The sequence below is a fragment of the Callospermophilus lateralis genome, chromosome 6 (assembly GCF_048772815.1).
Source record: "Callospermophilus lateralis isolate mCalLat2 chromosome 6, mCalLat2.hap1, whole genome shotgun sequence".
NCBI lineage: Eukaryota > Metazoa > Chordata > Mammalia > Rodentia > Sciuridae > Callospermophilus > Callospermophilus lateralis.
In genome coordinates this window covers 128,461,092-128,488,876 of record NC_135310.1, presented here as the reverse complement: position 1 = coordinate 128,488,876, position 27,785 = coordinate 128,461,092, and the positions used below count along the sequence as shown (strand labels likewise).

The following is a 27,785-nucleotide window of genomic DNA, read 5'->3' as shown; positions in this document are numbered from 1 at the left end:
TTAGAAGTGGCTAAATACTGAATGCAGCCAAGACTGGCTATAGATGGCATTTTCTTGGGGGCATCAATTTCCCAAGAATATGGGTATACCAGCTGCTACCACCCTTCTCAAGGTGGATCACTTACTGCTAGACCTAGCTCAAGGAACTACAGGAGAGGAAGAACAAGGTGAAACCATCTGTGTCTATGGAAGGCTCTTCTTTGGGGATTTACAGAAAGGATAGTATGTGTGCAGATAAGATAGAAAGTAGTCAAGAGTTCTAGAAACAAAGGAAAACTTTGGGATATTAGTATCAATAGAAGCTCTTTGAAGCCAAAATAAGTATGGTGACCTCTATGTCATAATAAATATATACATTATCTCCAGGTTGTTCATTCAACAAGTCTTTATTGAGCACCTACTCTGTGCCCAGCACGGCACTAGGTGCCATGGAGACTATAAGAGAAGTATTAAGGGATGATATCCACCCTTCAGGAGTTTACAAACTAGATACAGAAATAAGATGTACATGTGACTCAGGCAGCATGTGATACATACAAAGTAGGCCACTCTGGGACAATATGGTGGCTAAGAGACCACTGAGAACCAGAGTGGAAGGGAGCAATCAATCCTCCAGAGGGGAGGAATCAATGCTTGGGTGAGCAGGGGACTGGTGGAACACTTAAATTGGTAAGGACAAAAACTGGGACAACACTTTGGCTAGAGCAGTGAGCTTGTGTTAACCTGTGGGAACTAGGGGCATTTGGACCAAGGGTTGGATTCACAGGCAGTGAGGAGATACCTTGATCTCTTCCCTGACACGAGGATCTAAAAGGCTTGATGTGGACTCCTATTTTCCTTCCCTTTCCTCACAGCTTTTGTCTTCCCCTCCACTCTAGAGAATTGAGCTTGAACTCTTGAAGGGCCAATGATAGAAGCCTAACACCCTGGAAAAAATGATGAGAGTCCCCTTAGCAGGGGAGGATTTGCTGTCTTGGGCATCTTCTCTGGTGTTCTTAGATATAGGAATCAAGAACAAGATGTTTCAGATCTTTAAAAAAAAAAAAAATCCCCCTTATAAGGACCAATCCACACAGTTGATTTCTTGTTATCACAGTTGTTATCCCAAAGCCTTCCCCCAAGGCTCTGGGCGTCCTACCTATTAGCTATGGAAACCTCATACACCCAGCTTGATTTTAAAGGACTTTGTCCTGAACCTTCTGAGAGAACATAATTCCTACCAGCATTCCATGCAGCCAACCTAAATGGCCTGGGAAGTCTCTGTGTTTTTTCAGTTTATTTCTAGCATTTTCATGTATGTTTAAATCTGAGCTAAGGTGGGAGCAGGTTTGTTTAAAATGCCAGGGAAGGTAGACAGCTGAGTGAATTTTGGCAAGGGAAACCTAAGGAGTTTGAGGGCAACAAAATGGGTCTCAGGTGTAAATGATGGTCCCTCCCAAGACTAGCTGGCATAGGATGCCATATTGGACCAGAAAATCCTTCCTTGGCCCCTTATTCAACAAAGAGAGCACAAAGATAAGAGCATAGGATAGTTAAAAAGGAGAAAGGGAGCCCTCAAGGACTTCAGGGTCAGAAGGTCCCACAGGAAATCAGCAAGAGGCAGAAGAGCCTGATGAGGGCATTACAGACAGAGTGACAGCACTGAGTGAAGTCTTGAGGGCCACTGTGATGGGTAGGTGCGTGGCAGTGGCCATGGGGTTCCTCCTCTGCCCTGCTCCAGGTGCTCTGGCCAGGCACCTCCCCTATCAGAGTCCTGCGATCTCAGAGAAGTGACACATCCATGGGTGTGGGGCTGAGAACAGGTGTTAGGCTCAGGGTCTCAGCAAGAGGCGTGTTCCTGGCCACTTGAGCCATAAGAAGGGGACGAGGCGCCCAGTGAAAGTGGCAGAGAAGGTATAAATGAGTTCCTGTGACTCTGCATTGGTGAAAGTCACGGTGCCCCCTTCATAATCCAGGGCAATGCCCACTCTCCGGGGCCGCAGTGCTGGGAAGAGCTCGGTCTCAGGGCTGGTGTTGGCCCAGATGCTTGAGGAAGAGAGGCGCAGCGCCCACACCCCATCCTCTGGCCGCAGGGAGAGGTCTCCCTTCCTCTTCACAGAGTCTCTGGCCACCCCCACCATGCAGCTTTCCAGAACTTCCTCCTCTTCTTCCTCCTCCTCCTCTTCTTCGTCCCCTAGTGATTCTTCATCTTCATCTGTCTCCCAATCATATCCATCCCCATAGCCAGCTTCTTCTTCCTCCTCTTCCTCTTCCCCCTCTTCCTCCTCGTCCCCCTCCTCTTCATCCTCTGACCAGCCCTCCCTCTCTATCTCCACTTCCCAGTACACCTTGCCCCAGGTGAAACCCTTACTGCCTAGCACTCCTGGCTCACAGTCAAACTGCTGGGGGTGCTGGTAGACACTCTGGTACAGGCTGGTGTAGGTCACACTCTTCCAGTCCTCTGATGGCTGCAGGTACCCACTGGCTGATTGTGGGTCCAGGGTGACACTTACTGTGGGGACAAGGGAAGAAGTTACAGTGTAAGTGGCAAGGTGAAAAGGGCTACCGCACTGCATAACTGAAGGGGTCTTGATGGTATCCATGGAAAGGCTGCCACACTACATAATCCAAGGGTTGCTACTGACATCTTGCTCTAAGTATCCCTTAGAAGTATGCAGTGCGCAACCTGGCAGCAGGGCTGAGAGGGAGCATAGCATTGACCTTGGCAGGGATGGCCTCTGACCTTGAGCCACCATTGCTATTTGCTCCAAATACAGGACCACGTGGTCAGGCAGACAAGAAGAAACTTAGTCACAGGGAAAAGACTGGTGGTAATACTTGTGAGGACAGATTAACATAGGGCAGAGGAGCATTCCAACACCAAGCAGAGGCCCTAAGGCAGACTAAAGAGTAGAAGATTGGCCAGAAAATGCAAGGAGAATGGGGCTTCAAGACTACAGCTGGGAAATTAGGGGGGCTACCTGGGCTGACAGGCGGCAGCCAAAATTTCTGTAGGGGGAGTTTCCTTTAACTGAGATGAATCTGGGAAAACTCTTTATACACTCAACTCACCAGTCTTATATTCCAAGTCTCTCAGCAGCTTTCCTGGGGAGGAAAAAAAAATAGTGATGACCTTCAAGTCTAGCAAATGTATGGGTCCATTTCTTACTTGGCTGGTACTAATTTTGTGATATAGCTCCATCCCCGAGACCCTAAGAATAAAAGTGAAAACAATCAGGAGGCCCTCAAAAGAGGGAGGTTGAGATTATGATGGGGAGAAGCCAAGGGCTCTCTCTATGTGGTGGCCCCTCATGATTCCTACCCTGATGTTCTCCTCAACACTTACCTTGGAATTGCCTCAGGCCTCGCTGCAAAGAGAGAAGTTTATCTGAGAATTCTCCAGTCTTTCTTTTAACTATGTGAGTGATGGGCTTCCCAATCCAGAATTTCTTCCGTGGATACCTGAGAAGATAACAGGCATGACAACCTGTGATTTGGCTCTTCTTACTTTTCTCCTAATCTTCATGACAATTATGAAAGGGGCAGGAAAGGTCAGATTATTTTGTGTCTCCAATCAAGAGACACAAAAACAGAGGCCCAGAGATACTACCTAAGTCAGGACTTAAGTCCATCAGCAGATTCCACATACGAGGGCTTCTGTCTAAGTTAGGTTTCTACAAGGACAGTGATTACAAGAAGCTGGAATTACTCAGAGACATGCTCAGGGGAAAGGAATCTCTAGTCCTCCAGGTCATGCTCTTGTTTCCCACAAGACCATCAGGTTGATCACTCCTCACTGGTTCACATGGAACAGGACAAAGAAGAAGGGAGGGGACACAGGTACAGGGGAATGAGGTACAATACAGAAAGAAAAATCTTACCTATTCACAAAGTCTCTGGTATCCTGGAAGGAAAAAAAAAAAAAAAACATAAGCACCAATGTGAGTCAAATAAGATTGCATTCCCATGTAATTAGTACTGCATTAGAGGAGGGGGCACTTCAGTAAATAAAACCAATGTGGCCCCTTCCTTATGGAACTGATACTGTAGTGGAAGCAGTGGATAAAACAAGATAACAAACAAAATAATCACAATGACAGAAGCGACTAGTGGATGGCAGGGCTAACCTCTCCAAGGAAACACACGAGCTAGGGTATGAAGAACAAGAAAGTGTTAGCCACATGATTGGTAAGAAAAAAATGGGAAAGGGCTTGGAAAAGGAGGCAGGGCCAGATCATGCAGGGATGGATATAGGTGGTAGGAGTATGAATTTCTTCAACGTACAGTGGAAAGGGGTTCAAGCAAAAGGATGACATATGTGATCTGCTTTACATGCAGCTGAGACTGCAAAGTGTCTCTCAGGACCCACTGTGTCGTCTTCATTTTAGCAACAGAACCCACTGAGTTACAGATGGGCATATAGCTATCCTGAAAACTACATTTCCCAGATTTCCTATAACCATGTATAGTCATATGACTAAGTTCCAGTCAATGGGATATGAAAGAAAGTAATGACTATGATTTCTGGGTGAAGTCCTTTAAAAAAAAAAAAAGAAAGAAAGAAAATTTCTTTCAGTTTCTCTTTTCTTCCTGACTAAATTTCAACACGGTGGTGATGAACCCAACTTTCACCACATTGCTAAGGACAACATCACTAGAAGCTGGTGCAACAACCAGATGGAAGAAATCCAGTCTCCTGGATGACCTCATGGATACCTCTATAGACCCTCATAGAAATAAACTTCTGTTTTATTTGAGCTACTGTACAGCAACTGGCCCAAACCCTAAGCGACCAATCACTTAGCTGCCCTGAGGAGAATGCAGTAAGGGTAGCAATGTGATACGGGACGGTCAGCTGGGAGGTGCTGCTGTAGACCAGAGAGGGAGGAAGACAGCCTGAACTAGGGAGGTGGCAGTGGAGACAGAAGGTGCACATTCCAGGAATGTTCTGGAGATAGACTCAAGGGATTAAAACAGGCAAGGATAACTGAGGACAAGCCATGGCTTGAGCAGCAGGGAAGAAAGTGGTGCTGTCTGTATGAGGAAAAGACTGGTGGTGGGATAGAGTGAGTAGGGGTGGGGTCCTTGTGAAACGCTGTTTAGATCCTCTTCTGTGAGTTTAAAGCCTCCATAGTACTTTGTATTATTTGATTTTTGCTTTCCTTCATCTATTCCACAAATCTTTATTCAGTGCTTCCTATATATCAGGCACTGTTCTAGAAGCTTAGGAGACAGCAATAAAAAAGAAAGAGACACAAATCCCTACCTGTGTAGAGCTGACATCCTAGCAGGGGGAGCAGATAAGAAGCAACAAATATCATATTATGTTAGTAAGTGATATATGCTATGGAGAAGAGAGTAGTAAATGGGAATGGAGAGGGAACAAGCTGGCTTCCTTAGACTATCTGGTTATTTTCAGAGAGTACTTGCAAGGGTCTTCATGGATATAGTCAGTGACCAACAGTGGGAGAAGCAGAGGTGCAAACTTTCTATGCAAGATCCACTGTGGGCCAGACTGGGAGGAGGTCAGTGTCCCTCTGGGACACTGGGGTTCTATTCCCCTGACCCTTTACTATCTTCTTGATTCTCCCAGCCCAGGGACTCTTTCCGCTTCCATTCCCTTTATCAAAGGTCTCTGAGGTTTCATGTACTTTATCCTGCTACTGATCCTTCTCACCTGTGCTTCTCTATCAGACTTCTGGACCCTGCTTTGGTTCTCTTTCTTGCTGTCCCTTAATAGTCAAATAATCTCTGGGAAAATACTAACAATAATTAAGGAATTAGTTATTCAGTTTCCTTGCAGTCAAACCAAACCTGAACACACAAAAAATCCCACCAGTGCCAATATTTCATGTGCTGGTTTTAAGCAGACATCCCCTTTCTCCTGGTCCCCTGACCCATGGCAAGGAGAATTTCAGAAAGCTCTGAATCGGGGCTGGGGATGTGGCTCAAGCGGTGGCACGCTCGCCTGGCATGTGTGCGGCCTGGGTTCGATCCTCAGCACCACATACAAACAAAGATGTTGTGTCCGCCAAAAACTAAAAAAAAAAAAAAAAAAAAAAAAAAATTAAAAATTCTCTCTCTCTCTCTCTAAAAAAAAAAAAAAAAAAAAAAAAAAAAAAAAGCTCTGAATCAGTGAAAGCAGTGCCTTTGCCTTGAGGCAACTCCTGGGATGGATCAGGTTTTATCCTAGTAGCGCCCTTAGCCCTACTAGCGCCCTCAGCCCTGGGTCTCTCTCTGTAACACTGGCAACCAAGTATCTACATGTGGTGTGGGTGGCTAGGGGAAGAAAGGATGTGCATCCCTGAAGGGGAAGAAGAGGGGGAACAAGTGACCCAAAGAGCCTGCAAAAAAGAAATCAGAGGGAACAGAATGACATCTGGAGGAAAGGAGGGGGCCAGACACATATTTGGACAAAATGAGAGAAAAGAACAAGAGCAGAGAACCTGGAAGTCAGAACATCCAGGCTTGAATTCAACCCTAATCCTGACCTGCCCCATGGCCTGGCATAAATTCCTTCTATATACTAGACCTCAGTGATTTTGCCAGTAGAGGCTGAATTAGAAGAGCGAAGTCCTTGCCAGTCCTCTTTTGTATGTCCAAATCCACAGCAGGGAGAGGCAGTAAGAGGCCATCTCTTTATGCTGCCTGGGCTGGCACACATGGGGGAACTTGCTTTGCTACTGGGCTATCCCATTATCCTAGAGTTCCTGGTGGTTCCATTGCTGACAGACAGGCCCAGTCATCCTAAACCATGCAAGAGGGGGGAAACCACGAGATGGCTCCTTTCCTGGCTAATTAGGATGGAAAGATGGAGCCCTCTGTCCCTCCAAAGGCTACTGAGTCAGGGTAGCGACTTCTCTGAGAAGTACCAGGAGGAAGGCGATGTGGAATCATTTTAATCTGACAATCTACTCTCAGAATCAAAGCCACCCCCTCCAGGAAGCATCCCTAGGCACCTCACCTGCTCTTCTCCTTATTTTCTGAGGATAATTCATTATCTATGTCTCCCTCCCCCAGTTGCCTATCCCTCCCAGACACTATGGGTCCATGACAAGAGCTGCTGTTCAGTACTACCTCAGCTACCCCAGCCACGAACCAACTCTTCATCCCAAAACCACATTAAGCTGTCACCAAACAAGTATCTACTGATAACTTATCACAAGGAGGGCTCCAGGGGGTAGTGATGAGCATGGTAATGATGATCTTGATAACCCTGTCTTCCACTTCTATAGCACACTTTTTAACTATTTAGATACTCTTTGTAAACTATTTATTATTTGAAGTGACACCATGTCAGTTATCTCACTTTATGTTCACATAACCCTTGGAATAAGACGGGAGGATATGATTACTATTCCCATGTTTCGGATGAGGTGCAGTTTTCAGGTAGAAAACTGAGGCACCAAAGAAAGCAATTCTCCCATGGTCCTATGCTGTAGAGGCAGGCCGGGACACACCCTCAGTCTCCCAGCTCCCTGCCCTGTGAGGTCACTCACCTGCATGAGTTCTGCAGCTGGCTGCCGTGCCTTGCCCTCCAGCTCAGATATGACCAGAGCCAGTCGGGCAAGCTCCCCGACGCCCCGGGTCTTGAACTTCTCCCTACCCTCTGTGAGCAACTGCTCTAGGGTGGCCAGCTGGTCCAACAGATGCTGCTCCCGCTTCTTCAGGAACTGGTGGCCCTGCTTGAACTCTGCAACAATGTACTGCCTCTGCTCCTGCAGCTTCTTCTGCAGGGGAAGAAAGGGAAAAGGCTGACACCTCCATCTTGGGATGTAGAATACCTCCAGGACTCAGCATTAGAGGTGCACTGGCTAGCTTTTCCCCCTCATTACTCCCCTTTGTAAACTCTACAACCCTTGAGATGAGAGAAGCTATTAAGTGCTCTGGTCTACCCTAATATTCTCAAAAGACCTGACTAGTAAATCAATCCAGTTCACTCTGCTACCACAACCAGAACTGATTCCACTATCTGTTCCTGTATGTCCTACTCATGAGCTAACACATTTCTCCTTCTTGGACAAAATCTCTGTGTGTTGCTTTTGCTTGATTAATATCATCAAGCCTGCTCAGTCCTTCCTTCAGAATCTTAACATAATGTATAACAGGTCTACGTGCATCCCCTCCTTGTCATGCAGGACTATATCATGGTTCCTCAGTGAAAACAGAATGTTTGCTCAGGGACCATGTCCTTTCCTGCTGAGGCTGGACTGGGGTCTGGTTGGAGTCCTTAGTCCCCCTGCTGGCATGGGTTGGGCTACAGGTATCCATGCATACTGGGGCCCTCAGATGGTCCTTTGACCTGGGCTATCTTCAGGTTTACTTTCTCCGTCTCCCAGGGCCTAGTCACCTGCTATTGGTCCTGCCCCAACATTCTTCTACTGTCTACTTTCCCAGTACATACAATCCCCCAGAAAAATGGAACCATCTTGTCAGCTTTTTCCCTCCTGACCCACCTCTAAAGTGCTACCAGTTTTGTATCCACTAGCCACCTACTGGGCCTCCCTAGACAGCTTCAGCCTTCTTCACCCCTTCCTTCTCAGCTCCTACCCGGCAGCCAGCTCTCTCCTCCCAAGCCCTCTTGGCTGCCTTTCACTCTCAGGAAATCACATCTCTCCTCTGTTCCTTGAAAAGGAGAATGAAGCAAGTTAGGTCTTCCTTAGTTCCCTGGCAGAAGGCCACAGTTGCCAACATGTGCCCTGCAGCTAAGGTGAGAGTCATGAGGAGGGCAGGGACCCTGGTTGATATCCAGACAAACTGCTCACCTTGAGATGAGAAGCAAGTCCAAAGTCTGAAGCACACAGCTGGTGCATACATATGGAGCTTGGGCTACTGCCCAGGCCTGCCCCTGCTAGCACAATGCCCACCCTCCTGAGCTACTCCCACACCCCCTCAATGCCATCAACTTTGTCCTCCCCATCCAGCCCCACATAGATGACTAGCTCATGGCTTCCTAAAGGCCCACTCACCAATGCAGCCAGAATATCAGCTTCTCCCTTCTCCTGAAAGCCCTGAATCTTGTCTCTGTCTCTCCTGAGGGTACTCAAGTGGTTCAGAATTTTTTCCTATGGAGAAACAAGCAGTGAAGACAGATGGGTGCTCTGGGCTGGGCCAGTAAGAACCCACCAGAGGGGTTTTAGCCAGGCCTTGCCTCTGGAGGTGTGTATTGTGAAGCATCCCAAGGAAGACAGAGGGTACTTCCCGAGTGAGGAGGGCTTACCCTGTGGGGCTGGGCGGCCTTCTCCACCAGGACAGCTGTGTGCGGCCGGTGCTCCCGTGATTCCCTGCACATCACACATAGCAGCTTCCCATCATCCTCACAATAGTAGTGCAGCTTCTCCTGATGCCGCTCACATAACTTTGTGTCCTGCTGTTCCCGGGCCACTTCTCCAGGCTGCCTGCCCTTATCCACTTTCAGCCGCTCAATGTTCTCCACCAGGCTAGCCAATTGCCACACAGGTCGGATGTTTTCCTTCTTAAAAGGCTTCTTACAGAGCGGGCAGACAGGACGTCCACCAGAGATGGGCCGGACATCTGTGGTACAGCTGCGGCAGAAGACATGGCCACAGTCAATGGTCACAGGGTCCCGCAGGTAATCGAGGCAGATAGAGCAGGTTACCTCCTCCTCGAGGCTCCGCAGAGGGGCTGATGTGGCCATAGTGCCCTTAGCTCAGTGTAGTCTCAGTTCACTGGTAGGGTATCTCCTCCTTAAAAAACAGACAGGAGTTAAGGGTAGGCAGAGCAGAGGGGCAGGGGTGGCACCCTGCAAAGGGCTGTGACTACAGCATTTACAATTAATATCATCAGCCCTTACACGACTCATTCAGTGTCAAAATGGATCTTATCAATCTAGTCCAACTCATTTTATACATGAGAAAACTCTTCAGAGAGTGAAGAGCAGGGCTGCCACTAGCCTGAACCTTGCTACTGAGAAAATAGTACTGCCTTAGTGTGTATTCTCTTCATCTGTTGGAAAGGTGCTCTAATGCATCAACTAATAGAATAATCAACCATTATCTGCTGGAAAATGGCCATAATGAACATAAATCTATAATGTCTACCCTGTACATGGTATTTTCTATGTTAGGCAGTGCACAGACTGCACATCTGTCCACAAGGTCCTAACCAAATGAAGAGATTCTTTTCTTTGTTCCTCTAGGTTTCAAAAGGATTAAGAACACTGAGGTTCCCTACAAAACTCAAGAAGCATCAGGGAGCATCAAGAGTCTGAGCACTGCTGGGCACAGCGGTGCACACCTATAATCCCAGCAACTCAAAAGGCTGATGGCAAGTTTGAGGCCAGCCTGAGTGATGGAGCAAGACCCTGTCTCAAAATAAAAAATAAAAAGGGTTGGGAATAACAAAGCAGTACTAAAAGGAAAACTTTTTGCATCGAGTGCCTAATTAAAAAAAAAAAAAATAGAGATCTCAAATAAGCTTATGTTCCACCTCAAGGCCTAGACTTGTTAGAACAAACCAAACCCCCAAATCAGTAGAAGATAGGAAATTTAAAAATCAGAGCTAAATTAATAAAATTGAGAGCAAAAAATAATACATAGGGTCAGCAAAGAGTCGATTCTGCAAACAAATAAGCTCACAGAAACTTCTGAAATCTAGAGGATCACTGGAAACTATTTTGAAAATTTAGACTCCAAAAAAACTATAAAATCTGGAAGACAGTGACAAATTTCTAGACATATATGGCCTGCCCAAGTTGAATCAGGTAGATATAGAAAACATAAATAGAACAATATCACGTAATGAAATCAAAATAGCAATTAAAAGCCTACCAACAAAGAAAAGCCCAGGATTCTCATCTGAGATTTACGAACCTTTAAAAAAGAATTAACATCAGTTTCAAATTATTCCATGAAATTTAAAGGAAGGGACACTCCTAAATACAATCTATAAAGCCAATATAACCTTTATAACAAAACCAGACAAAGACACATCTAGGAAAACAAAAACTACAGCCCAACCTCCTGATGAACACAGATACAAAAATCCTTAATATTATCAAACTCCATTCAAAAACACTATAAGAAGATAATCCACCTTGATCAAGTGGGCTTCATCCCAGGGGTGCAAGGCTGGTTCAACATACACTAGTCAATAAATGTAATTATCCATGTAAACAGAAGAACAAGAACCATATGATCATATCAATACAAGTAAAAATGGCCTTTTGATAAAATACAGCAATGATTCATGTTAAAAACACTGAAGAAATTAGGGACAGAAAGAACTTACCTCAACATTATAGAGGCTATATATGTCAAACTCAAAGCCAACATCATACCAAATGGAGAGAAACTAAAAGATTTTCCTCTAAAATCAAGAATAAGATAAGGGTATTCACTCTACAATACAGTTTTCAAACTCTAGCCAGAGCAACCAGGCAAGAGAATGAAATTAAAGAGATACAAACAGGAAAAGAAGAAGTCAAACTATTGAAGCCAGAATTAGACAGGCTATCAGTGTAGATAGATAAATCAAGTCAGGTCGGATCAAGATCAAGAAGGCCAATTTTGAGTGAGTCTGGGAAGTTGGAGACTGTCCTCTGAGAGATTAAAATGTTAATTCTTTCAGAAAACTGGATATTTACATGTAGAAGAATGAAATTAGAACCCTATTTTTAACCCTGCACAAAAGTCAAATCAAAATGGACCAAAGACTTAGGAATTAAACCAGAAAACTTGCAAATGCTATAAGAAAACACAGGGTTAACACTCTACCATATACGTGCAGGTACCAACTTCCTCAAGACAACTAAAGCTCAAGAACTAAAACTAAGAATCTATAAATGGGATGTCATCAGTCTAAAAAACTTCTATACAGCAAAGAAAATAATTAAGAGTGTAAAGAGAGAGTCTATGAAATGGGAAAAAAAAATCTCTCCTAGCAACTCCTCTGACCGGGGACCAATATCCAGAATATATAAAGAATTCAAAAAACCCAATGCAAAAAAAAAAAAAAAAAAAAAAATCAGTAAATGGGCAAAAGAACCAAACAGAAATTTCTCAAAAGATGAACCATAAATGGCCATCAAATGTATGAAAAAATTGTCAACATCTTTAACAATCAGGGAAATGCAAATAAAAACTACTAAGATTTCATCTCACTCATCAGAAAAGCAATTATCAAGAAAATAAATAATAAATACTGGCAAGGATGTGGGAAAAGTACACTCACATATTGTTGATTGGACTGCAAATTAGTCACTTTGGAAAAGCAGTGTAGAGATTCCTCAAAAAATTAGGAATGGAACCACTACATGACCCAGCTGCTATCCTCCTTGGTATTTATCCAAAAGAACTAAAATCAACATTCTATAGCAACACAGTCACCTCAGTGTTTACAGCAGCACAATTCACAATAGCCAAATTATGGAATAAATCCAGATGCCTGTCAATAGATAAATGAATCAAGAGAATGTGCTATATACCCAATGAAGTTTCACTCAGCCACAAAGGAGAATGATAATGGTATTTGCCGGTAAATGGATGGAAATGGAGAAAAATCATGCTAAGTGAAATAAGAGAATGGGTTGAATGTTTTCTCTCATATGTGGAAGCTAAAACAAAACAAGGGAAAGAAAGGAGTTGGGCAGGGGATCAGATAACATAAAGATCCGGGGAAGATCAGTGAAGCAGAAATAGAAGAATGAGAGGGAGGAAGAAAGGAAGGGGCAGGGAAAAAATATATTAAGAATCTAACAGAATCACATTATATATAGATATATAAATGCACCAAAGGGAATTTCTCCTTCATGTATATGTAGAAAGTACCAATCAAAAATAAATAAAGGAGTGAAAAGAAGAACAGTAGAGATGGAGGGATAAAGGGAGAGGGAGAAATGGGGATTGAAATAAAATTCCTTATATGCATAATTTTGTCAAAAGGTACACAAATACAATGTTTAATTATAATATTCTAATAAAAAATGTAATCTGGAAAAAAAAAGTTTGGGGATATACCTCAGATATAGCTCACTGGTAGAGTTCCTTTGGGTTTAATTCCCAGTACCAAAACAAAAAAAAACAAAAGAGCAAAAAGTTTGAGTGTAATGTCTCCCTCTGCATGTGTTTCTGAAGGCTATTCTAGGGTTTGGCCTTGGTTCAGTCCTGGAGGCAGCCGGACTCTAAACTCGGTCTGTCAGCAGAGCACAGCCTGGCTGTATTAGATTCATTCTCAACTGTGAATCTCCTGGTCAAGCAGGCCTGGTTGTTCTTGTCAGAGGTGACAAGATTCAGCACATTTGACTCAACAGCTGCCTTCTGCCTCTGACTCTGTGACAACATCACAGAAGTCATCTAAGTACTCCAGGCCTCAGTTTATCTGGGGAGAGTAATGCTTACCTCCAAGGGTTTTTAAAACTTCTGTGGTATGATACAACTGAAAGAAGCCTGGGCATGTTTATTTCCTCAGAAGTAAAACTAGGGGATTGGACCAGGTGACCTCTAGCATTTTATCCTCCTTACTACCATTCTAGGGTAACTTCATTCATTCTTAGTTAAATGAAACACAGAATATGAAAAAAATGTGTTCAAAGTACTAAGCATAAGCCTGGTACACAAAAGGAAATCTAGGAAAGAACCCAGACCCCTGGTTCCTCAAACCAGAGTATTCAAACCACAAAGAGAGCTGAGACTGAATGCAGCAGCAAGAGAATAAATGAGCAGAACCAACTAGGGTGCCAAGTGTGCTCCAGAGTTACAGTAAACAAAGTCTTCCTGGTGTGGGACAGGAGTAGGGAAGTAGCTCTGCTGTAGATCCATGGATGGCAACTAGGATAGTGGCCGGGAAGCCAGCCAACAGGAGACAAAGGTAAGCAAGTAGAATGCAGCAACTAAAACCACAGGCAAATCAATACTATTATTGCTATGTGCAATCAAAGTCTATCACAACAGAGTCCAGTGGCCTTAGTCAACAGTGACACTAAATACATAGAAATAAGGGCCTGATTCTATAAGACTAAAGAGAAAACAAAACAGGATTATAATATAGTGACTGTAATACATAACGAGTGCTTTGTAAAGTACTATACAAATGTAAGGGATGATTATACTGTGGTAATAAATCCCAACTGGAAGCACTCATGGACTTAAAATGTGTGACTTTAAGAGATGTAATGAGTGTGAAAAAACATGCATGTTCACAGCTCAAATGAAGGGATCAAGGCATTCAACTGGCAAATGAAGGTGTCATCAAGTTCCTCTAGGATATCAGTAAGGCTAGTAGAAATGCTGAGTTGCCTGCTCTTACTTTTGAGGAAATAGCCTGCCAGGCATTCTTCCAGTGGGGACACACTGTAAAGAACTTGGAAAGAAGAAAAGGAAGTGGTATGGGTAATTCTTGTGGGCTTTGGAGCCCTTTCTCACGCTACTTTGTTGAATGGCTTGGAAGTTTTAAAGCTGAGGTTTTTTTGGATGGTTGTTGTTGGGGAAAAGAAAGTGTCATCTTTGGGGATGAGAATTTACTTTGCAATTTACTGGAAGACAAAAAGGACTATTAAGAGCTTAGCTATAGCTCCCCTCCACATAAAATATGGTAGTCACCACCAGGACAGGTACTGTCACTTAGCCAGGCTCCATACTGGGCTTCAGGGGATCTTCAAATGTCTTGAAACTATATAAAAATCATTGTACTAGATAAATAAAACTGCCTAAGGATTATAGAAAAACATTAATAAGTAGAGGAAACATAATAGAATTAGACACCATTTGGGGCTGGGAGTATAGTCTAGTGGTAAGAGCATGCATAACATGCATGAGGCCAATGGGTTCAATTCCTAGGACAAAAAAGAAAAGAAAGTTAAGGACAGAAAAAGAAAGAACATCTGCCATTATAACAACACAAGTATCATCAATAAATGCTAAAACCACAGATGAAAGATTTGTGGGGACAGAATAGTCCCCATGGTGCCAAAGTACACTGAATAGATTATTTCTTAATGTGCCCTCCACTCCTGGTACTGAGGATTGAACCCAGGGGCACTCTACCACTGCATTGCATCACCAGCCCTGTTCATTTTTTATATTTTTGAGACAAGGTATTACTATATTGCTGAGGCTGGCCTCAAATTTATAACCCTCCTATCTCAGTCTCTGGAGTTGCTAGGATTACAGGTGTGTGTCACCACACCTGGAACTAATGTTTCTTAATAAGGGAGAAATCTAGTGATCTTCTTAATCAAGTAACCAAATACAGTATCACTAACAGATGAGGCAAACTGGCATATGCTTCCCAATAAAGCATCATATGACTATACAGCATTACCTATAGAGATTTCTTGCCAAAAATGTTCAACATGAATGAATCCAATCAAGATTTTAGATTTGACTTCCAGTTTTAGAGAAAATATGAAGGATAAAAGATCACTGTAGTATGTCACCACAGAAAAAGTGCTGATAGTGAAGTTAAACCACACCAAGAGGAAACAGACAAATCCAGAATGTGGGACATTCCACAAGACAAATGGCCTGGTCTATTAAAGTCAATGTCATAGAAGAGAAGTAAAAACTAAATGCAAAAAAACCCCAAAAAAACCAAAAAAACAAAAACAAAAACAAAAAAACAAACCATGAGTGGATCCTGTTTTTGTGTTGCAATTTTTTAAGCTATAAAAATTTGGGGGGACTAATTTGAAAATAATTTGGGTGATTATTTCCTTAATGGGATTTATTGAGATCATGAATAGGAATATTATATTTCTTGGCCATGGATTCTTCAGAATTCAGAGTGGCATGACTGAAACTTAATTTGAGCCAGGTGCAGTCACATACACTTGTAATCTAATGGCCTAGATTACAAAAAGCAAGCAAGCAAACAAACAAACATAAAAAACCCTCAATTTGAAATGGCTCAACAAAACAAAGTAAAAAGAAAAATATTCTGGGGGAAGAGTCTATAGATTCGATCACATTCTTTTTTTGGCAATGGGGATTGAACCTAAGGACACTCTATCACTAAGTCATATCTCCAGCTCTTTCTATTTTGAGAAAGGGTATTACTATGTTGCTTAGGGCTTCACTAACTCTCTTGGACTGGCCTTGAACTTGCAATCCTCCTGCCTCAGACTCCCAAGTTGCTAGAATTACAGGCATGAGCCACCACACCCAGCCTCTAGCTGAAACTAACAAAAATATTTAAATCATTGCAATAGAGATAAAAGTGCCTGAAACCTTGCTGAAGCTCAACACACATGTGCTGAACAAACAAAGGGATTCAATGGAATTGAAGACAATGTTAATTGTATAGAACTTTTTTTTTCTTCTTCCAGAGTCTGCCCTAACTAGACAAATGAAACAGATCCACTCTCGTTTTCAATCCTGTTACATTTAAATCTGGAATGTCCCCAAAAGCTCATGTATTAGAGGCTTGGTTCTCAGCTGGTGGCACTATGGGGAGGTAGTGGAAACTGTAGGAGGTAGAAGTTGAGCCAGGAAAACGGTACAGCCAGGAAAACAAAACAAAACAACTCAGAGCTAATGTCCCTAATTGAAGGGAGCTAGTCTTTGAGGATGTGCCCTTGGGGACTATATCCTGTCCCTGAGCCCTCCCTCTCCCTCTTTCTTTCTCCTGCCATGAGGTGAGCAGGTCTGATCCACCATACTCCCCCTTCCACCATGATGTATTGCCTAAGAAGCCCAGAAAAAAAATGGAGCCAGCCAAACTGGTATGATTTAGATATGAGTGTTCCCCAAAAGCTCATGGATGAGAAAATGCAAGAAAATTTAGAGGTGAAATTATTGGGTTATGAGTTGTAACCTAATCAGCACATTAATCTGCTGATAGGGACTAACTAGGAGGTAACCATAGGCAGGATAGGATGTAGCTGGAAGAGGTGGGTCATTGGGGGCATGACTTTGGGGTATACATTTTGTCTCTGGTGAGTGGAGTTTCTCTCTCTGCTTCCTAACTGTCATGTCCTGAGCTACATTCCTCCACCACAGCCATCGGCTATGATGTTCTGCCTTACCTCAGGCACAGAGCAATAGAGCTGGTCATCTATGGACAGAGACCTCTGAAATTGTGAGCCCCAAATAAACTTTTCCTTCTTTAAAATTGTTCTTTTAAAATTATCTTTTGGTCCCAGAGGCAAACAAGCTGACCAATACAGCAACCATGGACTGAAATCTCTGAACTGTGAAGAAAAAAAACAACAACAACAAAAACCTTTCCTACTTTTAAGTTTATTTTCTCAGATATTTTATCACAGTACTGAAAAGATGACGGACACAAATCTCACTGCTTGGTTGTACAGACTCTATCTGCATGTATACTGAAAGACTGTGGTACTGCTAAATACTTACAAATAAGACCCCAGGTTTGAACAATGCAGGTTCAAGTTTGGGCTCTGGGACCAAATAACCAGGTGACAACTACTGGGCAAGGGTATCTGCCAATTATACATCTGAACAATATTTCATGTTCAGGATCCTCTTCTGAGAAAACTGAGGCTCAATGGATTTAGCAACCTGTCCAAGAACATTAGGGTTAGAAAGCAGTGTTTGTTGCCAATACCTTAGCCCAGTTCATCACACTCTTTCCCCAACCCAAGCACACTGTAAAATGGGGTCTAATGCCAGCTCCTTTGTTAGGATGCTCTGATGAGGTCATCTACATTGAAGGCTTTGTGAGTTGAGTAGTGCTGACAGAAGAAAAGGGACACATATTCTGCTGATACTGACTGAAAGTACCCTAGCCATCACTATTGCATGCTTTACATAAGGTAGTCCTGTTGGATAGCAGTTTTTCCTTTTCAGTGATGGAAAGAGGATCTCAATATTTCATAACTAGAGGAAATGAGGTTGGGTATGACAGACATGGGCAAACCAGAAAAGCTTTTCTTTTTTCCCCATGCCCAGTTCTGTCAGATCCTGTGTATAATCATCCTCTCCAAAAACTCTTCCCTCAACCACCACATTCCTCTATGGTTTTGACCTTTTTATCATTGTGCCTTCAGCATATTCTCTCTGATTATCTCCACAAATTTCCACAATAAGAGGCAAAAACCTTTACTCTCCCTTTTACACCTTGGATCTTGGGCAGACCATAAAAAAGAGTACAGCCAGAAAAATAAAACAACACAACTCAGAGCAAATGTGGTCTACCTCCATTCCCTTTACTCATAAAACAATTTTAAATCCCAAGGAAGTCACTTCATGAATTACTTTGTACCTGAGGTCACATATTACTTCTGTGGGAGCATTCTTATATCCCTTCAATAAGCTACAAGCCAGATGCAATTCTACCAAAAGAAGATGATGCTTCAAAAACTAAGGTCTGCAACTTCCTAGCACCCTCTTCATGGGCAGAACTGAGGACACTTTCTACCTTTGGCTGAGTTCCCCTTTCTCCATAATCCATTTCTGTCTTACACGTAGATATCTAATCTACATATATCAACAGACTGGCAGGAGCTGACATTAATTCCTGGCAGTACATTTCAGCATGTGGAAACTATGAACTAAAACCTAGCTGAGGAAAGCATTGCTGTCAATGTCCACACCTTGTGGGCAGATATTGGCACTCTTTGCTTCCACCTGTGCCTGGGCCCAGTTCCAAAGGAAAGGGGTCAGAACTCTAGCCCTGTGCTTCTTAACAGCAGCCAGCTTCTGCTCCTGCAAGTGCTAAACACTCACTCAAGACTCTATGGCTTCTTGTACCCTAATACGAACACATTTCCCCCTGCATCCTGCTGCTTTGGGTTCCTAGAAGCCACAGAGAGGTACCCTAGAAAACACTTAATCCCAGATATGTAATCTGAGGCTGAAGGACCTAGGTTTGCACCCTTGCCTCCAGACCACAGGTTCAGGGCCTCCAAATAATAGCTTCTTCTTCCTGTCATCTTAACATTTAGAGTCCATGCCCTGTGGGAATCTCATTTAAGGGCTTTTGGGGCCCCAGATCAAGGTCCATTTCTTAATGCAAAATAAGTAAATTCTCCTAGAAGCAAGCTTTCAAAAGACACCTCAAGTAACCCAAGAAAGAACAGAATTCAGGGCAAAAACTTTTACTTTCCTTTGGCTGCCTACAAATATTAAAAAAGAAAAAGAAAAAAAAAATTCAGGGCAAAAAGCAAGTGTGATCTAGATGTGCAAACTAGAGGACTGGCTGCACCCTAAGCACCCAAATTTTATAACCCTGGTTGTGGCTGAGTACTGAGCACCAGGCTATCCCCAGGAGATCCTGGTGCCTGGACAGTGCATTTCTGTGGTCCCATGTGGGTTTTACTTTCTCCCACAGGCCAAGCAATAGTGGTGCTCCTAAGGCAGTGTGGGCCCTGTGTACCACCAGGACCAGGCTTTGAGAATGCTCCAAGCAGCAGCAATTCCCACGGGGTTCAGAGGCAGCCACCAGCTGGGAGGTAGAGGAGACAAGGCTTTAAAGTGTCCTTGTCTTGCAGCCAGTCTACTGGGCAACCCTGCCTAAGAGAAAATTGGAAGTTCTAGGTGTTTGTTGACTGGAAATTTGTCTTATGTTGACTCATGAACCAAACTCTCTTTTGCCTATAATATTCCCAAAAGTCATCTGTGTGCTGTGCACCTGAGAATATAAGAAGTAATCTTGGGGCGCTTACCTAGCATTCTTGACGACCTGTGTTCAATCACTAGCACCATGGGGAGAAAAAATAAATAAATAAATGAAAGAAGAAGGAATCCTTTATCCTCTAGTGGGATGGTTTGCAGCCCAGATGACACAAAAATCACCTGGGGAGGAGGCTTCAACACATATCTAGACCAAATGAGTCAGAATGTCCGAGGTGGGCCTGGCTTTGGTATTTAAAAGTAAAAAACAAAAACTCCCCAGATGATTCTAATGTCTAGTCAGAACTGGGACACTAGCTGAACCCCTTTATTTAAAGATGAGGAATGTGAGGGTCAGAGCCTTGGCTTGACTTGGCTTGCTCAGTGGCAGAGCTTGTGGGAGATGCACCTCCCTGCCCAGAACTCCTTCCACTGCCCCACACCACACTCTGGGGTGTGGAGAATGAAACCTCCCTCACCACTAGAAGTGATGTGGAGTGACAGCCTCACAGGCAGAAGAATGGAGGGAAAGGATGGCTATGAGTACAAGGAATTGACAACTAGCCAGGGGTGTGCAGGGCAGGGGCAGGGGCAGAGCAGGCCACTGGATTTGAGCAGAGGGAAGGTGGAGAAAAAAGAGGAACAAATTATGCAAGCCACATTAAGACTGGACTTAATCCTAACAGCTCTGGAAGCCACTGAAGGCTTAAGAAGGAGGATGTCATGATTCACTCAACAGCTAACAGGTTATGTACTGGGTGCTTACTATATGCCAGGCACTGACGTTACAGAAGAGAACAAAAATGGCAAAGTCTTTGCCCTTCCAGAGCTTATAACTAGTGATATAATTGAATGATCCTTTAAAAGCTGAAATTGGATCCAATAGTGAGGATTATCAAACTCTCAGTGGTGTCCAATTTACTTAAACCTCCTCTCTCCTTTACTTTCAATGCTCCAGCCACTTTGGCTTTCCTTCTGTCCCTTAAGCATACCTTGCCATGTGTTAAAAGTGTCAATATGCTTATGTAAACACCCCTGGATGAAACCCCTCAATGGCTTTCTGGTGCTCCAGGGATAGTCAAACTCCTTCCCTTCCATTCTTCTGGGAGGCCTCAGATAATCTAGGCCCAGCTCTTGTCCCCAGTTCATTTTCTGACACTCCCTGCCTCCAAATTTATCTTGACCCACAGCTAAAACAAACCCCTCTCTATACCTTAAAGTGCTACTGCATGTCCCAACCCAATATTTTAAAAATACTATTCCCTTTGCTTAGGCCAGCCATGCTGGCACACACCTACAATCCCAGCAATTTGGGAGGATCACAATTTCGAGGTCAGCCTCAGCAACTCAGTGAGACTCTAAGCAACTTAGCAAGACCCTGTCTCAAAATAAGTAAATAAAAGGGACTGAGGATGCAGATCAAAGCTCTCCTTCAGTTCAAAGGTGACAAATCTTAAGGCCTGTTAATCACACAACACACCCCACCCCTAGTTTGCTTCAGGGCAGAACATGACTACATAACTGCGAGTCACAAGGAGACTTAGTTGGGGAGGGGGGATTTTGGTGGTTTCTTGGTAAAGTGTCCCTGGGTTCAATCCCTAATACCAGAAAAAAAAGAAAAATGGTGCTTGGGATGTAGCTCAGCAGTAGAACATTTGCCTAGCCAGGGTTCCATCCCCAACACATACCCCGACCCCTCCTGACCAAAAGAAGCCACTAGACAAAGTCCATGCAATTATATGTCTGATGCAAAGAAGGTGGATGTTAAGTGTCTGCTGAAGGAATGCAAGCAGTCCTAGCCTCTGTCCTTTCTCTCCAGCAAGATGGGAGAAAGGTGGTTTCTTCTTTTCCTGTAGAAGGGAGAACAGTGGGTTGCACAGCACCACTGGGTCACAGAATCCAAGGTTTGGCTCCAAAAAGGTACGGAAACCAGGAGAAGAAAGTGAGAAAATAGTTGTGGTGGAATAAATTATAATAGTGCCTGCCCTTTTCTTTAGTTTTAGACCTACACATGCATTCATAAACAGTATAATTTCTTTTTTCCTGGTTTTGAGCCTCAAATGAATGGAATCATATTAACAGCATGTAATTTTTTGGCGGTGAGGGGTAATCAACATCATTTTGATGAGGCTCAATCATGTGACTATGAGCTGATTTTTAAACTTTTTGGTGCTGTTGTATAAACTTTAACACCATCTACTTCTGGCCATCTGAGTTTATTTCCAGTTTGGGACAATTATAAACACTGGTCCCATGAATATATGTGCACACATGTCCTAGAACACCCTTGCAAGTAGACACATCCTCATCTTGATCAGAACAGACCAAACTGTTACCAAAGTGAGAGTACTGGTGTATTCGAGGGCTCCATAGCCATGCCAGCATCTGTTACTGTCAACTTTTTTTTTTTTGCTAATCTGGTGGTCAGAAATAGAATCTCATCGTATGTGTATGTTTTTAACAGTAAAAATATAAAAAGAAAAGAAACAACATGAGAGAAGCCCAATAATAGGAATCCTATAGCAGCAAAAGATATTGAATTCATTGACCCAACTAGTAAGCATTATAAATGTTTATCTTTGAGGGGAGGGGAGGGACCCACTCAGATTCCATTCTTCCTTCCTTTGGTAACTTCATTCAATTCCTTTCTGGGGATCCTGTGCTTAGGACAAAGCTCTCCCTCAGTTCAAAGGTGACAAATCTTAAGGCCTGTTACACACACACACACACACACACACACCCCACCACTAGTTGCTTCAGGGCAGAACAAGACTACTCAATAGCCAGTCACAAGGAGACTTAGTTGGGGAGGGGAGATTTTGGTGGTTTCTTGGGAACATTCAAGAAGTAAGCTTGGTTTGAAGACACTAAAACAATCTTGTTAATCAGAAGGTTAGTCTCTTTGAAAATAAAGCCAACCCAAGTGTAGAGAGCCACAGCCAGAATGGCGCCTAGCATATTACCAGAAGGAGTGGTTGAGAGGTGATGCCTGCGAGCCATTAAGAAGATAATTAAATTAAGCTGTGTATAACTGCTGTGACTGGATGATGCTGGATTGAAACAGGCTGTGTATTCAATTGTATATGGACCCCTGCTGTCCTGCAATAGGGCGGCTCCTGCTGCCTTGGCACCCGTTGAGTTCTCCCGGAGTGGGTGGAGGGCGGAGGAAGTCCTGGTGGAGAGAGTTCCGGTTGTGGTGTGGTGTTCCTGGAAGGGCCGCGTGGGTGGCTTGCGTTTGCTGGAGTTCGGGCAATAAAGGAGTTCCTGTTTGAACCTACAAGTGCCTCCTGGAAGCTCGGTTATTTTGTGCCCAGCCAGACTTCATCTATCCAAGAAGATGAAGATGAACTGAAGGATATCAGATCCTGAAGGCATCTTTCCAAATCCTGTCAGTCTGTACCTCAAGCTAGCTCTACGCTCAAACTATTTTTTCTTTCTTTGAACTTGTCTGTCTTCTGCAAAAACAGGATACTGTCTGATCCAAGAGAGGAAGTTATAAAGGTTATTAGGCTGAAATACACAAATAGCTTGTGCAGTCGATATATCTGCAACAAACATAGACACTCATCAAGGAGCAGTTCTCTGGCTAGCTTTCAAGGGTTGAACAAACCTGCTAGGACATAACAGATCACCAACTTGCTTTCAGCCATCATGGTGGCTCCCCACAGCTCCCATGAATTCTGAATGAGGAAACAGGGAGAATCTTCTTCCACTCTTTGCCAACCTTCTAACCAAGGCCTGCAGTAGAGTCCTAGGCTAAGGCTAAACTGGATTTTTACCCAGCCTCAGCAACTCTGCTGTGTCGCCCAGGGCTAGAATCTTGATCTTTCTGGACTTCACTAATCCTAACCCTAACCCATAAAAAAAAATGAAGGTCAGAGAATATAAAAGCCATGCACACAACAAATTGAAATGAAGGTTTGGCAGGTACACCAACAAATTTAATATGCAACGTAAACACAGTAATTGCTCTTAATAAAAGCAACCAAAGCAGAATAAACATAGCTAAAATCTTTGGTTCAGAAACACTTAATATTTTTGTGCTGATTTTGCCAACCTATCTTTCTATCTTTTCTATCTCTCTATTAGACAGAAAAAGACCAGTTTATCATATCTAGAGTTTCAAGATCACAAATGAAGCCAATGAACTCAACATATATGGGTTAATGAAATAGAGATATTTTAACCATTCATAACCAGGGGGAGAAAGACATCTAAACCAGCAGTTAAAGGAGTTACTATTTTTCATCAAGGTTGAGACACCCATACCATCCATTTCATATTAGTTGTGTTCAATGATATATCATAAACTTAATTGGAAAAATGTTTTTCCAGTTAAGGGCATATAAAATAATGTGGCATCTCTCATATTTGGTGAAATATGGTCTATCTCCTACAAAATGCTGCGGGCATCATCCTTCTTACACAAGGATCTTGTCATTCTCATGCTTCAAAACTCATAGCTGAGGTTAAAACTGTATATTGGGACACACAAGGCACTCCACAATCTGGTTCCAACTTACCAGTCCAGCCACCAACCCTACCTCACCCTGCCTAATGCTCTGACCACGTGTATAGGAAAGACAGCCCCTTTCACAACTCCCCACTTTCTTCCTTGCCCTCCTACATGTTCTCTCAGGCAGAGCTCAGCCTTGAAGGCTTAAACAGGATTGGTTCCCTTATCTATGAGCTCCTTCCTGTTCCCCTCCCTCAGTTACCTCCTGCAGTTCTGGACGCACTGTATTTCTATGATAATACTATCACACTGCCTCATACTTGTATTTTTACCCCTCTTCTTACCCAATAAGAATATGAACCCAAGGGTCATGTCTCACTGATCTTTTCATTTCCAGTATATGGCACAAAGTAGTGAAAGTAGTGTCTATAAAATGTTTGTGAAATTAATGTGTCACCAGACTCAGAGCCCCACTACTTCTCCATTCTCCCTAGCTTTCATCACACTCTCCCTTTCCACTTTACAAACCTGCTTCATAGCAGACTAAGAGATATTCTTGGCCATAAATATCACTCAGGTCTCCTGGGCCTACACACACACACACACATTTTGGGGGATATGGGGGGAGTCAATAAGCTGGCAAATTCTAATTCATCTTGGATGACAGTCAAATTAAGCCTTTGTTTACAAAACAACTTCTCATTCTCTGTGTATTTTTTATTTTGATCCTGGGGGTCTAAGTCTGAAATCACCCCTGGATGCTCTATCTGAGGTCTGCAGTTTCTTTTTTTTGGGAGGGGGTACAAGGATTGAACTCAGGGGCACTTGACCACTAAGCAACATCCCCAGCCCTATTTTGTATTTTACTTAGAGAGGGTCTCACTGACTTGCTTAGCGCCTGGACATTGCTGAGGCTAGCTTTGAACTTGAAATCCTCCTGTCTCAGCCTCCAGAGCTGCTGGGATTACAGGTGTGCGCCACCCGGCTATAGTGTCTTTTATGGTGGTTGAACCTTGTCTAAGTTCAGCCTGTTATTCCCTTGCAGGAAGTGACATCTAAGAAGTCACCTACTGCCCCCAGGATTCAGTTTCCTTACCTCTTAACATGGGGAAATGTTTTGCTAAGTTTACCAGCTGTCTGAGGTTCAAGAGAGGTCACATAAGTAAAAGTGTTTTCAATAGCAAAAGAGCATTATTAAAACAGGAGAAGCAGAGAAGCCAACTTGAAAGAAATTTCAATGGCCAAAGCTCTAACAATTATGCAACAGAATAAAGTAGTAGTGGATTATAACCCAAAGCATAAAATAAATATCTGAGCCCATAATGATATAAATAAATGATTGAATAAATCACTAAGTAGGGAAGAGGAGATCAATCTCCCTTGTACAGAATTACAAATAATATATGGAAATACTTGCCCTCAAGGAGGAGGATCATTCACCCCCCCTCCCTACCTGTGGAGTGTACATAATGACTTCCTTCCAAGAATACAGTACACAAAGGGGAGAAAATAAGAGTCTGTAACTTTATAGTGAAGAAACCTCTCAGTCAGGTAATAAAGATCAGCATCAAGTCATAAATCATGATGACCTCATAAAACCCTTGAAATGATGTGATGAATATGGAAATCTACTTTGTGGTTTTCCTCCAAATAACCCATAAGACCAGTCTTAGGAGAAAAACAACAGGCAAATTCCAACAGAGGGTCACCCTAAAATATACATGTTCATCTGCTACAGTTTGGCTATATATAGGTATACTCCAAAGGTCCATGTGTTAAAGGCTTGCCCTTGGCACCACAGGAGGTGGTCGAAACTTTGAGAGGTAGGGGCCCAGTGGAAGGTCTTTACATCATGAGTGGGGGGAGGGTATGCCTTAGAAGGGACCCCAGTTTCTTCCTCTCTTTCTCTTCTTTTTGTTTCTCTGGCCATGAAGTGAGTAGAACAGAGATCAATAAATCATGACTGAAATCTCCAAAACTGTGAGCCAAAATAAACTTTCTCTCTTTATAAGTTAATTATTTCACGTATTTCTTACAGAGAAGGAAAATGCATCAAAGGTCATCAAAACGAAGTCTGAGTAACTGACACAACCAAAGAGTCATGACAACAATACAATATGTTAACACAGATGGAATCATCAAACAGAAAAGTATTCAGGCAAAAAAAGCAAATCTGAATACACTATGGACTTTGGTCAACAATAATGTATCAATATTGCTTCATTATTTGCAGCAAATGTACCAGACTGATGTAAGACGTTAAGGGGTAAAATGTTTGGGGTATATGGAAGCTCTAGACTATCTTCTCAATTTTTTTCTTAAATCTAAAACTGCTCTAAAAAATAATGTCTACGAAAAAAAGAAAACTAATTTTGAAACATTTTAAAAAATCTATGTTTAGAAAACGTGATTTTTTTTAAAAAAAAGTTGTGGAAAAAACATGCTAGGGATTATGATTTCAGCTAACAGTTAAACAGGAGGTTCAGGCATGCATGAACGAATGAATGTCATTCTCCCCTCTTTTGAAGCATACACAAATGGTTGTGGTGTCAAAATCTGGAATCTACTGGGAATTCTGAAATGTTTCCCTCCTATTTACTCCTTAAGGTTAAATTAATATACTTTTTTTCCTAAAGCTAAACAGGGATAAAATTAACAGGGAAAATATACATCTCCAAGTGTATGTGGTGAAACTGGTTTACTCCGACCCAAAGAAGAAGAAAGGAAAGGAAACCTAACTTTGGTCATGGAGTCGGAATGGCTATCTATCTACACGGCTCCAAGCCACCAGACCTTCATCCGGGTCCCGCTTACTTCTAGCCCTGGGGACTATAAGGGATTAGAGTCTGAACTGGACTCAGGAAAGCTTGAAAGACTGACGAGGAAGGGCGAATGAAGGGTCAAGCAAGCAGGAGGGATTCGGTTGGCAGAGAGGACGCAACGAACTCGACCCCCTGCCCAGCCCGCCCGGCGGCCAGGCCGGGTTCTGTCCCAAGGCCCTGCGGCCGCATTCAGTCACCCCAAGCCTGGGGCGCGTGTGTGAGACTGCTGTTTCACGGCATTTCTCATCAGATGCCCCTTACTTACCAGTCCCGAGCCACAAATAGAGGGCCCGGGTCGCTTCTCTCCCGCACCGGTCTGTTCCGGGTCCGACTCAGGCTCGAGCAACCAGCGCGACAGCGCGTCCCCGCCCCGTAATCTCCCGGCTACTCGGTGCCCTCCGCCGAGATTTCTCCCCGACCAGCCCCGGGATTGGCCCCTGCTGAACTCCGCCTTCCAATGGGAACTTTAGTCTACCTGACGTCACTGATCACCGGGCAAATCCCCAGGCAGGGGCCGGGGGGTGGGGCAGCAGGGCCGGGGGGTGGGGCAGCAGGGCCCGAGAAAAGGAAACTGAAAACGGAAGGGCAGAGACTGGTCAGATCCGCAGCCCAAGTTTGATGCCTGCGGATATAGCTACAAGCTTTTAGGGAGTTAACTTATGAGGCCCAGTGAAGCACCCGTGTAGGACTCGGGTGCTATAATCCCTTCCTGGTCTTCCCGAGACGCCCCCACTTCCCGATCTCCTTGCACGGGTTCAGGGTCGCCGGTGGCTTTAAAACGAAGTGGCGCTCGCCAAGGCTTACCATTAAACGACTCCCTGTTCTCAACGTGACCTAAGTTTGTTTCCAGGACAAGACAGAATCTTAACAAGCAAATATTCTCAGGGGACTATTTACAAAAATAAACTACCATTTCCGACGTGAGTCGCTGTATGTAAAATATCCTCCTGCAAGGCAGGCACTGTCCCCATCCGACAGGAAAGAAAGCTGAGGTTC

At 43.5% G+C, this 27,785-nt stretch overlaps 1 protein-coding gene across 2 annotated transcripts; it reads right to left on the bottom strand.

Annotated features, from left to right (window-relative positions):
• Window positions 1-367: 367 nt before the first annotated feature.
• Window positions 368-27,785, bottom strand: LOC143401509 (tripartite motif-containing protein 26). Of its 2 annotated transcripts, none has more exons than XM_076859069.1 (8): window positions 27,700-27,785; window positions 9,200-9,686; window positions 8,949-9,044; window positions 7,479-7,709; window positions 3,861-3,883; window positions 3,326-3,441; window positions 3,052-3,084; window positions 368-2,491 (listed from the first exon to the last, which is right to left on the bottom strand). In XM_076859069.1, the coding sequence occupies exons 2-8, from the start codon at window positions 9,635-9,637 to the stop codon at window positions 1,812-1,814; spliced, it is 1,617 nt and encodes a 538-aa protein (XP_076715184.1). In that variant the 5' UTR covers window positions 9,638-9,686; window positions 27,700-27,785; the 3' UTR covers window positions 368-1,811. The 2 variants fall into 2 exon arrangements, with proteins under 2 accessions (XP_076715184.1, XP_076715183.1); XM_076859068.1 differs by lacking the exon at window positions 27,700-27,785 and adding an exon at window positions 27,055-27,142.

Excerpts from the sequence above, each read along its gene's own strand:
- LOC143401509 (XM_076859069.1), bottom strand. The coding sequence starts at position 9,637 with ATGGCCACATCAGCCCCTCTGCGGAGCCTCGAGGAGGAGGTAACCTGC. Across the intron at positions 7,710-8,948 it reads CTGATATTCTGGCTGCATTG|AAGAAGCTGCAGGAGCAGAG; the intron begins GTGAGTGGGCCT and ends CTTCCCCTGCAG. Across the intron at positions 3,442-3,860 it reads ACCAGAGACTTTGTGAATAG|GTATCCACGGAAGAAATTCT; the intron begins GTAAGATTTTTC and ends TTATCTTCTCAG.